Source organism: Theobroma umbraticum, unplaced genomic scaffold (genome assembly GCF_002168275.2).
Source record: "Theobroma umbraticum cultivar Fairchild unplaced genomic scaffold, ASM216827v3 scaffold_146.0, whole genome shotgun sequence".
In the NCBI taxonomy this organism is placed as follows: Eukaryota; Viridiplantae; Streptophyta; class Magnoliopsida; order Malvales; family Malvaceae; genus Theobroma; species Theobroma umbraticum.
The window spans coordinates 7,944,106-7,958,665 of NW_018397265.1; the positions used below are offsets into that span (position 1 = coordinate 7,944,106).

The window sequence follows — 14,560 nt, forward strand, 5'->3', positions numbered from 1 at the left end:
TTATAAGTTATAATAATACTTATGTATAAATTAAATATATGTATACATAACATTTTATATTATGAAACATTACTAAAGTGTAATAATTATAACATATTAATATGTAGGATATTCACTATCATACATTATAATATTAACATATAAGTTAGACTATTTAAAATATATAATTTGTAATTTTATATTAGTACAGTTGTATAAATAAAGAAATATATAGAGTTAATATTAAATTGCTATGATTATAATTTGTATACGTGTATATAATAAAATAATATGTTTTAAGTATATTATTAATTAAGTTTACTATCAATTCTTCCCAATATATATAACAAAAAGATTATATATTAATATATACAAAATATATATAAAAAATTAATTGGGTTTTTTGAGTGAATTGGTCTAAAAATTTTAAAACTGAGAACCGACCACAAAATTAATTAGACCAAACATTTTGGACCAATTGACTGTTTTACTCAAATTGTATTTGATTTAGATGGATAATTGATATGGTTGGTTTTGCTCACCCCTACCATTGGATCCGACTAAAATAAACAGAAATATATATGGACATGCTGCAGCAAGTCATGATTTTTGGCATGGCACATTGATATACTAATTTGGAGATATCAGCAGTAGCGCACAGCAAATGGCACAAGGCAAATGTACTTTTGTCGAGTAACATGCATTATTTTGTATGGGGCGTGGCTAAAATTTAATGATTTAAGGTCATCAATCAGTTAATAATTGGATTCGAAACAAAAATTATCACTTCTGAAATAAAATTGAATTGTAACATGAAATTGAAATTATATTTATACCTTAGCAGCGATGGCACGTAAATACTTGGCACGGACAGCGCCAGAAGCCAAAGCCCAGTCCTTGCCTTTGTTTCTAGAAAGGGCTCTCCGCGCAGCAGCCACGGCAAGGTCCACATCTTCAGCTGTAGCTGCTGGAATATCACCTGAAACCTCAAAGAAATTTAAACATTTCATAACCTTATCCAAGTGAAGATCCTGATTAAACCAGTAATCAACAAAATTAAAGAAGCTGGATCGAGGAAAAAGGAAAAAGAATAACCGATGATCTGTTCAGTGGCAGGGTTGATGACAGGTACTCGTTTCTTGAGAAGGGGCTCTCTCCACTCGCCGTCGATCAGTAACTGTCGGCTCGGAATTTGGACCGCCATAGTGATCTCAAACTCAAAACTAAAGAAGAAGCCTTTTGAGCAGTGGGGTGCTGGTGCTTTGAGAGGAGAGTTGGATGACTCTTTTCTTGCACACTGGCTCCGTTATCAATTAGCATTTTATATACGACAAAATCAATAATTTAATTTTTGTGAAAATACAAGTTTGCCTAAAATTATTCAAAAAATGTGAAAAAATTAAGATTAAAAAAAACGCAAATAGAATTTACTTATGATAATATTCCGCGAGATGGAGACTCGAAATGCACACCCGAATCCAAATCCCAATTTCATGGATTTAAGGAAAACATTGGTAACTTCAATTCCCTCCTCCACATTCACAATTAATTATTATTATTATTATTTTCATAAAGTAGACTATGCAGTAGTATGTTGTTTTTTTTGGAACTGAAAAATTGCATGAACAAAAGGGGCCCACACTCCTCACCTAACCCATCAAATCAATGGGCCCTACAGGTGTTGTTGTCTTCACTCCTTTTCTTCCAGGTGGCCTTTGGGCTTGTTGGAATATTTAATTCTACATTTTTCATTCAACATGCCTTCACAATTTGGGTACAACATTTGTGATGAGATACATGACATGCAAACTCAATGCCACTTCCAGCTGCAGGGGCATCTCCTAGTCCTACTTTCCCATTTTCAACAAACACTTTAAACACATTCTATTCTGGAAACAACACCTTGAGACCTTTAAAGAAAAAAGGGCAGTTTGAACATTATAAGATATAAAATAATATTACAGCTGTTAAACTTGGACCAACTTCACTTCTTTTATCCCAACAGGCACAGCCATAACTCAGCCACAAGAGAAACACCATAACTAACAAGCTATCAAACCAAAGAATGCAGTAGCAGAGCCAAAATTATGCTATTATGCCCCCCAATAACAACTGACTCGTTTCGCACTTCAGGCTCAAGACACACTACACTGGACGGCTATTATGCTATTATGCATCCTTACATCCTTGGACAACTTTATACCCTACACTGGACAGCACTACTGATAATGCGACACTACGCTCATAATACACTGCAGTTCCTACGACTGAAGCCTGCTGTTCCTCTCTCTTCAAGTATTACAAAGAAAACCTCTCCACCACCTGTAGTTAATATGAAAAATTTTGAAACCGAAACTTTCAACCACTGCAGGTTGCATGTAAATAAAATGACCAATTGTTTCGAGATAAAAAATAAGAAAAGTTAGAAAACCCACCTCCGGAACACATATCTGCAAGTAAGAAGCTGCGTCATCAAGGACATCAATTCAAAAAGATTATCATCCTCCAATGCAAAAGCTTAAGATTGGTTGATTTGGAAAGTTAATTAAGCTTGCAAAACTTCCTGAAAGTTGAACCAAGAGTAACGCACTGTGAGTTAATCATAAAACAAGGCAGGAGAAACATCATAGTTTAACATACTGACCTCATGATGACAAATGTTCAGTTCAAGCATCTCTATCTGACATTAAAGCAGGTTGAGAAAATGATTTGTACCCTCACGAATTCCTCACCAGTACATACTTCAATAAACATGGCAACATTGCTTAGAAGCAACCTCATATTCTCCCCGCAGCAATTAAATGAAACAAGGTTCGTGCTAAAAGAGTTTGTAAATTTTACGCAACAGAAGGATTTTGTCCAAAAGTGCTACAAGGCAAATGATCAGCCATCGAGTCTAAATCCTGCACTTGGGTACAGCTATGCACTCAAGAACTGGACAGTCACACAAAAAGTACCAGATTTCTTCACAATCACTGCATTTTAGAAAGTAAAGAGACATAATTCCTCAGAAATAGGAATGAGATCAACAGTGTTGATAAGCCCAAATCAGATAGAACAGGCTTCACAATTTAAACTGTCGAGGAAGACGGCCACATCTGCTCTGCAATCTCAAAATCCCCTTTGCAAAACCTTGATTACCTGTCAGCAAAAGTCCATCCAAAACCCGATTGAAGGTTAATCTTCGAGGCATAAATCCTCTATCAACCATCTCAATCAACAACTTCCCAGCCACCACTAAATCATTGGGTTTCTTCCTTACAAACATTGCACTTATCAAAATATTGTACGTATCCAAATTTGGCAAGCAATCACCACAACTCATTTTTTGAAACAACTCCAAACCTTTCTCAATCTCACCAGCATCACAGAAATACCGAATCACGATATTGTATGTCTGCACATTTGGTCCACACTCATCATCCCTCATTTTATCCATAAATTCAATAGCCCTATCCATTTGTTCTTTATGACACAACCCCCTAATCACCACATTATAAGTAGTTGAATTCGGAGCATAACCCTTCCTCAACATCTCCTCAAAAACCAAAACAGCATTCTCCACGCAATCTTTCTTACACAAAACTTGAATCAGAGCATTGTAAGTTGCAACTGAAGGCAACACACCTTCCCTAACCATCTCATCGAAAACTTTTCGAGCCCTCTTAATCTCCCCAGCAACGCCAAGTCCATGAACTACAGTAGTATAAGTGACAACGTCAATTTCACACTTTCTCTTCTTCATTTCCAGAAAAAACTTCCAACCCTCTTCAATTTGACCGGCTCTAAAATAGCCTTTTAGCATTATATTATACGTAGTCAAATTTGGAGCCAAACCTTTTTCCACCATCTCCTTTAAAGTCTCAAGAGCCCTATTTGTCCTCTTAATCAAGCACCAACCGTTTGCGATTATGTTATAACTAATAACATCAGCTTTAAACTTTCCTCTGAGTACTTTAAAAAAGTTGCATGCTTTCTCAACACGTTTAGCTTTACATAAAACATCAAGAATTGTATTAAAAGAATGCAAATCCTGGAAACAACCATGTTCATGCATTGACAAGAAGATTTTAAGGGCTTTATCGGGTTTTCCAGCGGCGACGTACCTTTCGGCGATGATGGCGAAGGTTTTGGGGGTGGGGTGGAGGCGGAGAGAGCGCATACGGTGGAGGAGGGTGAAGACGGTGGCGTAGTGACGGAGACGGGCAGCGATGTCGATGGCATGATCGAAGGAGGAAACGGAGTGGATGTAGGAAGGGTGGTTGTGGAGGAGGAGGTGGAAGAATTGGAGGGCTTTGGGGCCGTGGTTCCAGAGCTGCTTGAGGATGGTGTCGACTAAACGTGGGGTCCAGTTGATGGAGGGGGAGAGGAGGGATTGGGTAAGGGATTTTGGGTTGGTGGAGGTTAGGATAAGGTTGGTGAGGATGGCGGCGGCGGAGGTGGTATCTTGCGGCTGTGGAGTGGTGGTGCTGAAGGATTTAGGCAGGTGGAGAGCAGTTTTGGAAAGGGGTGGAGCGAGCTTGGGGAGTAAAGAAAACATCTTTTTGGGGCCTTAGGGCCAGTGTCAGTGGAGAAGACAGACGCTTTCAAGCAGAAAAAGGAAGTGTTGATGTTCCACTCAAACAGAAATGCAAAACAAATCGCCCTGCCCGCAGGCAGGCAAGCAACAAAGGAGCTTCCAAAGCTAAAATAGTCAAATTGCTCTTCTTTTTCCTTTTCTTTATTATAGTAATAAAAAAAAACTTTTTTTTCTTTGTTCTTGGACTTGTGGTTGGGCCATTTCCGAGCCCAGTTACAAGAAGTTGTATTCTGTTTTCAAAATGCTGGGCGGGGATCGATCAAAGCAGTAGCCATTTTATACAAAACAGTGCGAGAGGGATGTTCAAAGAAGGGCGCCAGCTTCATTATTACTAGCACTTCAATTCAATCCACAAACCTATTTTTCAAAAAATGAGTTCCAAAGAAAGTTGCAGAAGCGAGCTCCGCACTGCCATTCGCCAACTCAGCGATCGTTGCCTTTACTCTGCTTCCAAATGGTAACCCCTAATGAACCCTAAATCCTAAGCTCTCTTTGCTTTTCTATGTTTTGACTCTCTCATAAAAAACCCATTTCTCTGAGTGCCATTCTAAGTGTTTATAAGGTGTTAGCAGATCTCAAAAACGCTGCCAAGCTAGTGTTTTTCGTGGCTTCTTGAAGTAGAAATCCAACCTTTTCTTTTCTTTTATTATGGGCAATCTAATGCCTTAATTTGGGCTTCAAAGTTTGGCTTTGCTTTGCTTTCAACATGCCTTTTTTATGATAAAGTCATGTTCTTTATTGCTCCAGTTTCTTATTGAGATGCAATCTATCATCAGAAATTTTATAAAATTTGAGTCCTAATGTTTACAGAAATTCTACTTGGTATTTTTGCGAGATGAATCTTTGGTTGGTTTTTATTTACAGGGCAGCAGAACAGCTCGTGGGAATCGAGCAAGACCCGACAAAGTTCACACCTTCAAACACAAGATTCCAGCGTGGAAGCTCAAGTATTCGCAGAAGGTTTCGGACCAATGAGATCACTTCAACACCACCCACTGGTGTTGCCTATGTGTCCACTCCGGTGATGGAGGAAGATGAAGTGATACATGGTGACTTCTACCTTCTAGCAAAGTCGTATTTCGATTGCCGAGAGTATAGGAGGGCTGCTCATGTGCTTCGGGATCAAACTGGAAAGAAATCTGTGTTCTTGCGATGTTATGCTCTTTATCTGGTTTGTTCATTTCTCAACTGGTTATCTTGTAATTTGCATCACTTGCTGTTTTCTTATTCCTGGTTTTGATTGTCTAACCATGAGTGCTGTTGTGGTAGCTATTTTCATGAGTGAGTTTTTTTGTTTCACAAGTTAGTAGACCACCTGCCTCTTTAGAAAACATTAGGGAAAATGAAAGTGGGCCTATAGCACATATTATAATATCATCTTAATTTATGTGGAAACTTATCGAGGAGAATATTCTGAGGTGGTTAATCATTCATCATCAGTGAAGAAGATTGTCCTTGTTACAAAGTATAAAAACTTGAGGTGATGCAAGCTGTTGATTTGGATAGTTAGTGTAGCCTTTTTTCCCTCTTTGTTTGGGCTTAATGGAGAATTATTGTTACTCGGTTGAGGGGGAAGGAGAAAATAATAACAATCTTGTATGCCTTTTCCTGCAAAAAAAGTCACACTATAAATATCCTTTTGTTTTACCATTTCTTATTATCTCATTTCTGATTTTGTTTCCATTGCTTGGTTAAATTTTTAAAATATTTGAGATGAGCAACTTAGGTGCTTCCTATTTACTTGATTAGCATATTAAAAACACAGTTTTGACCCATCACAAATAGTCTATATGAAAATATTGCTATTTAGTTGTCAGAGTTAGTCCTCATCTAATAACCGCGAATTGCATGAGGAACTTTGAAGAGTACCAAGTAACTCCATACTGTAGTTTTAGACTACTTGTAAAAATCCACACCAAACTTAGTAAATCAAAATTGTGGTATTCATCAAACTGCAAATATTAAAGCACCAGTCATTTCATTTATTATATCTTTTCAGTTGATCTAAATTGGCCTAGAGTTTGTGGCTGCTAGAAGGAGGAAACTGGAAAGGGACCTTAATAAAGTGTTGGAAAACTGTAGTTAGGTTTGGTCATTTGTCTGTGCCAATGCTATGTGATTTCTTCAAGCTGTCTTATGTTTCTATACTTTGCTCCTTGTATTGCTTCATGAAGGCTGGAGAGAAGCGGAAAGAAGAGGAAATGATAGAACTGGAAGGGCCCTTAGGTAAGAGTGATGCTGTGAACCGTGAATTGGTTTCTCTAGAGAGGGAGTTATCAACTCTTTGCAAGAATAACATGATTGATCCTTTTGGGTTGTACTTGTATGGTCTTGTACTTAAAGAGAAAGGCAATGAAAATCTTGCCTGCAAAGTTCTTGTGGAATCTGTCAATAGTTACCCTTGGAATTGGAGTGCCTGGTCAGAGTTGCAATCGTTATGCACTACAGTCGACATCTTGAACAGCCTCAATCTCAGTAATCACTGGATGAAGGAGTTCTTTCTTGCCAGTGTCTACCAAGAGCTCAGGATGCATAATGAATCGTTAGTAAAATATGAAAATCTACAGGGTAATTTTACATTTAGTAACTACATACAGGCTCAAATTGCTAAAGCTCGGTACAGTCTTAGGGAGTTTGAACAAGTTGAAGTCATATTTGAAGACCTTTTAAGGAATGACCCTTATCGAGTGGAGGACATGGATACATATTCTAATGTGCTCTACACAAAGGAATGTTTTTCTGCCTTGAGTTATCTTGCTCACAGGGTAATTATGACTGATAAATACAGGCCCGAATCTTGCTGCATTATTGGGAATTATTACAGTTTAAAAGGGCAGCATGAGAAGTCAGTCATGTATTTTAGGAGGGCACTCAAATTGAACAAAAATTATTTATCTGCTTGGACTTTAATGGGCCATGAGTATGTCGAGATGAAAAACACTCCAGCTGCAGTTGATGCCTACAGACGGGCTGTGGACATAAATCCTCGGGATTATCGAGCCTGGTATGGATTGGGACAAGCGTATGAGATGATGGGCATGCCCCACTATGCTTTGCATTATTTTCGGAAATCTGTTTTCTTCCAGCCCATTGATTCTCGGTTATGGATTGCAATGGCTCAATGCTATGAATCTGAACAACTTCACATGCTTGAAGAAGCCATCAAATGTTATAAAAGGGCAGCAAATTGTAATGACACAGAAGCAATTGCCCTGCATCGGCTAGCAAAGTTACATAGAGAACTTGGTCACCCTGAGGAGGCAGCATTCTACTATAAGAAGGATTTAGAAAGAATGGAAGCTGAAGAGAGAGAAGGACCAAATATAGTTGAAGCTCTGATGTTTCTTGCTACACACTACAAAGCACAGAAGAGATTTGAAGAGGCAGAGGTGTATTGTACCCGTCTTCTGGATTATGCTGGCCCAGTGAGTTTCATTGTTATTCTTGCAGCAAATGATTCAAAATAACCCTTTTTGCAAAATTATCAGATGTTTCAAATGAGTTTTTACTTATTTTATTCTTCTCTATGGTTGATTACAGGAGAGAGAAACAGCAAAGAATTTACTTCGAGGAATGAGAATAGCACAATCGGGTTTTCCTTCCATGGATGTTGAGCATTTTCATTCCTGATTTTCTCATACATTTGGATAGATGCTTGAAATTCTTTCGAAGCAGGTATAACTTTCCCTTTGGACTTGGGAAATCAAAGACCAACGAAAACCTCCAGGATATGCCAATTTCAGTTGGCTAGTTCTTGGTCGCTATTGCTACAGGTGCTCTCGTTGCATGTTTGTAACTTGGATAATATCCTCATTGTTGTGTAGTATCATAACAACTTGAAACATGTAGCTAGATGCCTGTATAATCCTTCTAGAGCTCAAGTAGATGGTACTTTACAAATGTAATCAGGCCTGTAAATCTTATCTGTGGCTTTTATGAACTGTTTGATTCAGTTGCGTTGAAAGGCAAGCAGCGACCATTAAGCACTCTAAATTGTTGCTTGTGTTGTCATTTTGAGAACAGGATGTTTGTTCTGTAAGATATTAGGTTTTTCCCGGAATACAGTTGTTGCCAAAATGTGTTATTTTTGGAGACTGTAGCACAGTGTATTAAAGGAAATAGATGATCACTATGATGAATACTGAGTAGGCAAAACGTGACATGTTTCCACATTGTCATATTTATTCTACTTTTGGGTTTTGAGTAAGTGAAAGTTCACTAAATTAGATGCTGCACATCTAATTTTGGGCCAAATGAAAAAGATCGCCCTAATCAACTGATAGCATCTTTCCTAACCAAATGACAACGCAGAGAACAACTAAATTTGCTCTGATGGGTAACGAAAGGAAATAGGAAGTTAGGACAGTTACGGTGCAGCCATAATTGGCCACTGTCATCACTACTGCTCTGCAAGCCAACAATACAAATCCTAAAGTGGCAAAATGATCCAAACCCAAACATTCATCTCAAAAAGGTTGAATTCAAACTCGCAAAATGAACTAAACCCAAAAATCTACCCGAAAAGCATTCAAATTCGAATTTGACCAAACCCAAACTGATCAAAACATCAAGGACGTAATTGCTAAATTATGTCCATCCATAATCCAGCTACAGAGGAGGCAATTCCCGCATCATAATTGCCCAATTACACCTTCATCATTCCTAATATCATATCAAGTTCTGGGAACAGGAAATCAAAGCATAAAGATTAAAGAGCAGAACAACTTCAATCCCAAATCATATTGCAAATGAAATAGTCATCCATGTAAGCTGAACTCATACAAGTTTCAGAGTTTATTCCCTTTAAAACCACATCAACTAAGCGTAAAATTAACACAACTCCTGTTATAATCAGCAGACAAAAGGACATCACTTGCCATTGAACATGACTTGGTTTTTTGTATTTTCTTTTCCATTTCGACATAAAGCAAAAGCAATGTCAAGCCTCATTTTGGGTCTGTGAAGAAGCTGTTGATGCTGGGCATGATTTCAGGTGCCCTGTTGCGGACATATTTTCTTACAAAATGCTCGGCATATTTTTCTCCCTCAGCAAAGTTATCCAACACCCCAGCAGCCCTGTTCTCCTTGTTTACCCTGATTCAATGCAGACATTACAAAATCAGAAAGAATACATTTCAGCACTTAAATTTATTATCACCATCTTTCCATCTTGTTTTGTTTTTCTCAAGTGCACCTCTCTAATCTATTAATTTTGTAATAAATTTAAAGAGAAAATAGCACATAACATAATTGGGGTTTTTTTCTTCTTTAGTGATTTATTGCTAAAAAGAAACAATTACTACCACCATTTACATTTTGGAAAAGAACGGGAAAGTAAGGCTGTAATTAGTTGATGCTTTTACTACTCGATTTTATTATTTGCCCTTTTTCTTCTTGAAGAATTGCTATAAAACAAAAGCAAAAGATAGCATGCAATATCATAATTAATTTAAAAAGGACATAAAATAATTAAAATGTAATACCAATTATTAAATTACATATTTTGTATATAAGCTTTCAAAAAGATTTTTACTTTTGTACCCAAAAATGCTTTTCATTTTTTGCCTCCAAATGCAAAACGCCAAACAAAGGGAGCCAAAGGTTAAACCAAAGCCTTTTCTTCTCCAAATAAAAGGCAAAACTCAATGAAAAAGGAAGTCACCAAAAATAGTCTCAAAAACCAAATTTAGGTGAAATACAAGTAGATATTAATTCTGGCCACAGTGAACAAACAGAAATTAATTAACATTGAAAACAGCATGAGTAAGTAGGAAGGGCAGCCCTTTTCTCTGTCAACCAGGATTATATCCTTGTGAGAAACACCCGAGTAAAATCCTGAATGAACCAAGAGTATATTAAAGGAAAAATGCACCCCCTAAGATCACCCAAGAAGGAGATTAGGTCCAGGCAAAACCTGGAAATGGCCCTCACTGTATTAATGAGAAAAAAAAAAAACAACCATTAACAGTCGCCTAAGCAATTATGCAATGCCTGGAATCACTAAAAGCTAAAATCCGCATGCAACAAGATTTCAAGTTCAACTAATGTCAAATTTCTCATAGCTTGTCAACTCCGAAAGAAACAAGATGGAGAGAGAGACCTGACTTCAGGATTGATGCAGATATTGCGCACCAACTGCAAGCCGCAGATCCCCACAGCAACACCAACGGCCGCGAACAGCGGATACACCTACACCGCACCGTTCATTCATTTCTTTTTAATTCATCAGATCTAACAATTTATTCACTCTAAAGTCTAACCTAAATAGATTATGCCCAAACAAAAGAGTCAAATAAAATCAAAGCCGTGGATCTGAGCTTACCTCAGGCCTCAACCATCTGTTTGCCATTGAGCACGCTGCACGGACGGATCGAAGCGGTAGATAAGCCAAAGAGAGAAGTTTCAAGTTTGAAATGGAACAGAAGGAGAAAGGAGAGGAGAATGCGAAGAAGAAAACGAGACTTTTTTACTATCTTGACTGTTTTGACGTATTGGGGCATTTTCTTTTTCAATTATTTAAATAATATACATGGTTGAACCTTATTGGCTACTATAGAGGGCCACATTTGGGAATCATCCAATCTGTGGATGACGCGTGGGCTATAGTGTGCTTGTCCACGCCACGACTATGGCATAGCATTATTGTTAGGCTTTGCCTTAACTCCTTTTTTGGTATGTTTAGGCCCTTTTTTTTTGGCTTTGTTGTTTACAGAAAGCAAAGCCATTACCCGCACAAAGAAAACCGTGTGCTACCTAACATATCAACTCAAAATTGCTGGGCAAAATGTATTCGATCCCGACAAATCAATAATTTGTTCCGTCGATTTTCAGAATTAAACTTCAATAGTATATTTTTAAGTATTATTGTTATTATTATGTATTATACTAGATGTTAAATATTTATTTTTCATATATATATTTTGAATGTTTCAATTTTGAAAATTATAATAAAATCTTTTATTTTGAAAGATAATGGATAGAATTGATAAACTGATTCAATTTTTGAATTGTTTTAAATTTTATCCGTTTTAAGATAAAACTCAATTTATTCAATTTTCAAACTTTTGCTGAAACTCCCCGATTCCTGGTTTCTGAAAAAGTCTTGACAAAAAAATTTTTTTCCTTGGTGAGCCAGACCGTAACCAACTCTCATTTGATGTTCCTGATTTGGTCAATAATGATCGTGCTGGCATTGTGTATCAAATTGGACACACACACAATCATCAATGATGAACTTGGCTATAATACCCAGCATAAGCGTCTACTTAGTGCTTCACACTTGTTTTACTTGGTAAATGCACGATCAGCATAATTAGAGCTAGTTCTAGAAACACACAGCTTCCTGAAACTTTTGGAAACGCCACCTTCCTTTACAAAAATCAGATGAAGCAAAATCGTTCTGCCTCAGGACTTCACCAAGGAAGCTACCACCATTTCTGACTTTATCTTGGCACCTTGCTAATTCTTTTCAAATTACTTGTTTCCACCAAAATTTATAGCACACCGAGCTGGCAAGTTGCTAGAGAAACCCCTAGAGGTTCAAAAACTAATTTCCCAAACCCATCTTGTTTTAAAAGTTTTAAGATTATTTGTGAAACATATCCTTACCACACCAGCAAAGACACGATTTTTGATTAAAAAAAAAAAAAGTCAGTCTTAATTTTCCAGGATGCTTTTAATACTCGATTTCTTCCTGAGGATGCTTTTAAAACACAATTTCAGTCAAAGCATGATTTGAAACAACATTTCTAATGTTAATGTGGCAAAAAGCATATAGATTTAAGAAATAAGCTCAAAACTGGATGAGTTTGGGAAACAATTTTTTATCACTGTATGAATTTTACCATTGACTCCCCCATTGGCTGCCCCAATGTTAACATCAGAATAATTACCACTTACCAGCAGCTGTCCCTGACAATATCCAGGGTCATCGAGTCAAAGACTGCATATCAGTTTGTCAATCCCTCTATGCCTTACGAACACGATCACGCCATGAACCTGGTTGCTTTGCAAGCACCTAGAATCATGCAAGAATAACTGATCATCTATTTCTCTCATGAATACATGTGCTTACAATGCAACATGCAAATGCAAATACATACTTGAACAGACAGAGTAGTCTAGAGTTCACTCACCTTCTCACTTAAGAGGCTAGCAGCCAGACCATTATCATTGCTATTTTTTTTATGTTTTTCCTCCTCCAGTTCACCGTCTGCAGTAATGGAAAGAGGAACTGTTGATGCCCCAAAAATGGCCTCATCATGAGCAGCTTTAATTTGCTCCTCCCTTCTTGCCTACATATTCACATGACATTAGTTACACCAGAGCCATCAAACTAATTGTCTCCCTCAAAGCTCAATGGATGGAAAAAAAGCAGGACTGGTATGCATGAACATCAAATGGAATTTGAAAGACTGACAAATACAAATGAGAGATGCAACACCTTGATGGCAGAAAACCGAAAACTTTGACCAATATGCTTGACTAGTGCTGCATCGTCTTCAGCAACTGCAAACAAGTAAGCACATCCAGTAAGTTCTATTTTGCTCTGTTCATCTCAGTATTATATGTATATCAAGCAAAAGGTCACAAAGTTCCCTCGTATAGATAAATTCATATATGCAGCACATATTCAATGACAACCAACTTAAGTTACTAAAATTGCTTCTAAAATACAGTTATGAGGGAATATGATAGACGTTTAACCTTCCATTTCCTCATCATCAAGTGGGGCATCCTTGTCAAACTCAAAGCGTTCCCAACCAGGGCCTTTTGCAGGATCCTTTTCAGCTGCATTCAAGATTTAATGTTTAATAATGGGGAATGGAGAAAAAAATATCACACACACACCTTGAAAGGAAACCTACTTAGTTAGCAAGATCATATAGAATGTTACAGCCACTGCCTTTCAGGATTAACATTGTCATGACAGTACATGGGAACATATTTCATACTAACTGAAACAATGAAGAAATTATAGAAAAATACTTTATGACTTGCGAAACTCATAGTTTTAAAACTAGCAAATGTTCTGTGTTTATGAAATTAACAAAGATATTACAGAATAATGCACTACTATGCCAGCCTTTTAGTTGCATAAGCATTATTGCCGAAGAAGAATGTAAACATGCAACAAAATATTCACAAGACTTCTCTAGCAAACTTTAGACACAGATCGCATCTGTATGTCAAATGCATCAAGATGAATTCAACTTTCTAGTTTAGCAGTTACCAAACTTTCATTCTTAAGATCACACTAACTTCCCATGAAGATAAACAACAGTATGCCACCTCATAACCAAAAGTATAATGCTTAATTGATAGTATCAAGACATTAAAAGCTCAAGAAGAATGGCACATAGCACCATCGAAACCCTTGAAACTCGAAAAAAGACAGAATGGAAATCCATATGCAAAATAGGACAAATTACCTGTTTCAGCAAGCTGAAGTTTCATCTTGGCTTTAACTCTTTCAGCTGGTGACTGTTCACAAAAGAAATATGGCTTTTCATCACACCTTAAAGCAAGGCACTTACACAGAGACAGATCAAAGCACATACAGGTCATTGACAAAGTCACCCTTTAGAATAAAGAACCGAGAGTTTCATGACTAAAATTAATATAAGGCATACAGTCCGGACTTAGGATTGTCGACAATTTCCCAATGTCAGGCACATTGAACAAAAAATAGGTTCCTAATTCAAACACAACACAATCAAACTCAGGTTCCATTCTAAATTAGTAAATCTTCAAATGTTACTTTTTTTTTCCTTGTTAATGGCATATAATAACTTTCGAAATAAAATTCCATATCTCTTTCTTTCAACCATGCTTTCGGTATGCTACACACATCTTGATAAGTTTAATAGATAATAGTACACAATTGTAGCATGAAGTCGACAAATTGAAGATTAAGCAGTTTAGGGTTCTGATTCTTTAAAAACCGAGTCGCAATAATAAATGTACTAAGCTAGAAGAAATACCTTATACATGAAAATTAAA

General features: G+C 37.1%; 5 protein-coding genes across 6 annotated transcripts in view; 1 reads left to right on the top strand and 4 right to left on the bottom strand.

Annotated features, from left to right (window-relative positions):
- LOC110422445 (aminoaldehyde dehydrogenase 2, peroxisomal) overlaps window positions 1-1,426 on the bottom strand; it is a 6,516-nt gene extending 5,090 nt beyond the window's left edge. The window contains exons 1-3 of one of the 2 annotated variants that reach the window (XM_021436354.1): window positions 1,411-1,426; window positions 1,075-1,276; window positions 816-958 (exon numbers count right to left, since the gene is read on the bottom strand). In XM_021436354.1, the coding sequence (XP_021292029.1) occupies window positions 816-958; window positions 1,075-1,183 (252 nt within the window). In that variant the 5' untranslated portion in view covers window positions 1,184-1,276; window positions 1,411-1,426. The other variant, XM_089784564.1, reaches the window with a different exon arrangement.
- Window positions 1,427-1,890: 464 nt separating this feature from the next.
- On the bottom strand, window positions 1,891-4,656 carry OTP43 (Pentatricopeptide repeat (PPR) superfamily protein). Its single transcript, XM_021436356.2, has 3 exons — window positions 2,624-4,656; window positions 2,415-2,542; window positions 1,891-2,301 (listed from the first exon to the last, which is right to left on the bottom strand). The coding sequence occupies exon 1, from the start codon at window positions 4,517-4,519 to the stop codon at window positions 3,044-3,046; it is 1,476 nt and encodes a 491-aa protein (XP_021292031.1). The 5' UTR covers window positions 4,520-4,656; the 3' UTR covers window positions 1,891-2,301; window positions 2,415-2,542; window positions 2,624-3,043.
- A 131-nt stretch (window positions 4,657-4,787) lies between these two features.
- APC8 (anaphase-promoting complex subunit 8) lies at window positions 4,788-8,551 on the top strand. The gene is made up of 4 exons (XM_021436352.1): window positions 4,788-5,015; window positions 5,423-5,729; window positions 6,733-7,983; window positions 8,099-8,551. The coding sequence occupies exons 1-4, from the start codon at window positions 4,930-4,932 to the stop codon at window positions 8,186-8,188; spliced, it is 1,734 nt and encodes a 577-aa protein (XP_021292027.1). The 5' UTR covers window positions 4,788-4,929; the 3' UTR covers window positions 8,189-8,551.
- A 715-nt stretch (window positions 8,552-9,266) lies between these two features.
- Window positions 9,267-11,042, bottom strand: LOC110422659 (B12D protein). The gene is made up of 3 exons (XM_021436662.2): window positions 10,881-11,042; window positions 10,659-10,747; window positions 9,267-9,652 (listed from the first exon to the last, which is right to left on the bottom strand). The coding sequence occupies exons 1-3, from the start codon at window positions 10,905-10,907 to the stop codon at window positions 9,505-9,507; spliced, it is 264 nt and encodes an 87-aa protein (XP_021292337.1). The 5' UTR covers window positions 10,908-11,042; the 3' UTR covers window positions 9,267-9,504.
- A 171-nt stretch (window positions 11,043-11,213) lies between these two features.
- The window catches only part of LOC110422658 (serine/arginine-rich splicing factor), a 4,258-nt gene continuing 911 nt past the window's right edge, over window positions 11,214-14,560 (bottom strand). Inside the window, exons 2-6 of the mRNA XM_021436661.2 lie at window positions 13,990-14,041; window positions 13,265-13,348; window positions 13,002-13,066; window positions 12,694-12,852; window positions 11,214-12,575 (exon numbers count right to left, since the gene is read on the bottom strand). Of these exons, the coding sequence (XP_021292336.1) occupies window positions 12,525-12,575; window positions 12,694-12,852; window positions 13,002-13,066; window positions 13,265-13,348; window positions 13,990-14,041 (411 nt within the window). The 3' untranslated portion in view covers window positions 11,214-12,524. The remainder of the gene's footprint in view (window positions 12,576-12,693; window positions 12,853-13,001; window positions 13,067-13,264; window positions 13,349-13,989; window positions 14,042-14,560) is intronic.

What these genes read in the sequence shown, in the direction of transcription:
- OTP43 (XM_021436356.2), bottom strand. Translation starts at nt 4,519, where the DNA reads ATGTTTTCTTTACTCCCCAAGCTCGCTCCACCCCTTTCCAAAACTGCT.
- APC8 (XM_021436352.1), top strand. Translation starts at nt 4,930, where the DNA reads ATGAGTTCCAAAGAAAGTTGCAGAAGCGAGCTCCGCACTGCCATTCGC. An exon ending in GATGTTATGCTCTTTATCTG is followed by an intron (nt 5,730 to 6,732) that starts GTTTGTTCATTT and finishes TGCTTCATGAAG; the next exon opens with GCTGGAGAGAAGCGGAAAGA. An exon ending in TTCTGGATTATGCTGGCCCA is followed by an intron (nt 7,984 to 8,098) that starts GTGAGTTTCATT and finishes GGTTGATTACAG; the next exon opens with GAGAGAGAAACAGCAAAGAA.
- LOC110422659 (XM_021436662.2), bottom strand. Translation starts at nt 10,907, where the DNA reads ATGGCAAACAGATGGTTGAGGCCTGAG. An exon ending in ACAGATGGTTGAGGCCTGAG is followed by an intron (nt 10,748 to 10,880) that starts GTAAGCTCAGAT and finishes GGTGCGGTGTAG; the next exon opens with GTGTATCCGCTGTTCGCGGC. An exon ending in TGCATCAATCCTGAAGTCAG is followed by an intron (nt 9,653 to 10,658) that starts GTCTCTCTCTCC and finishes GCATTGAATCAG; the next exon opens with GGTAAACAAGGAGAACAGGG.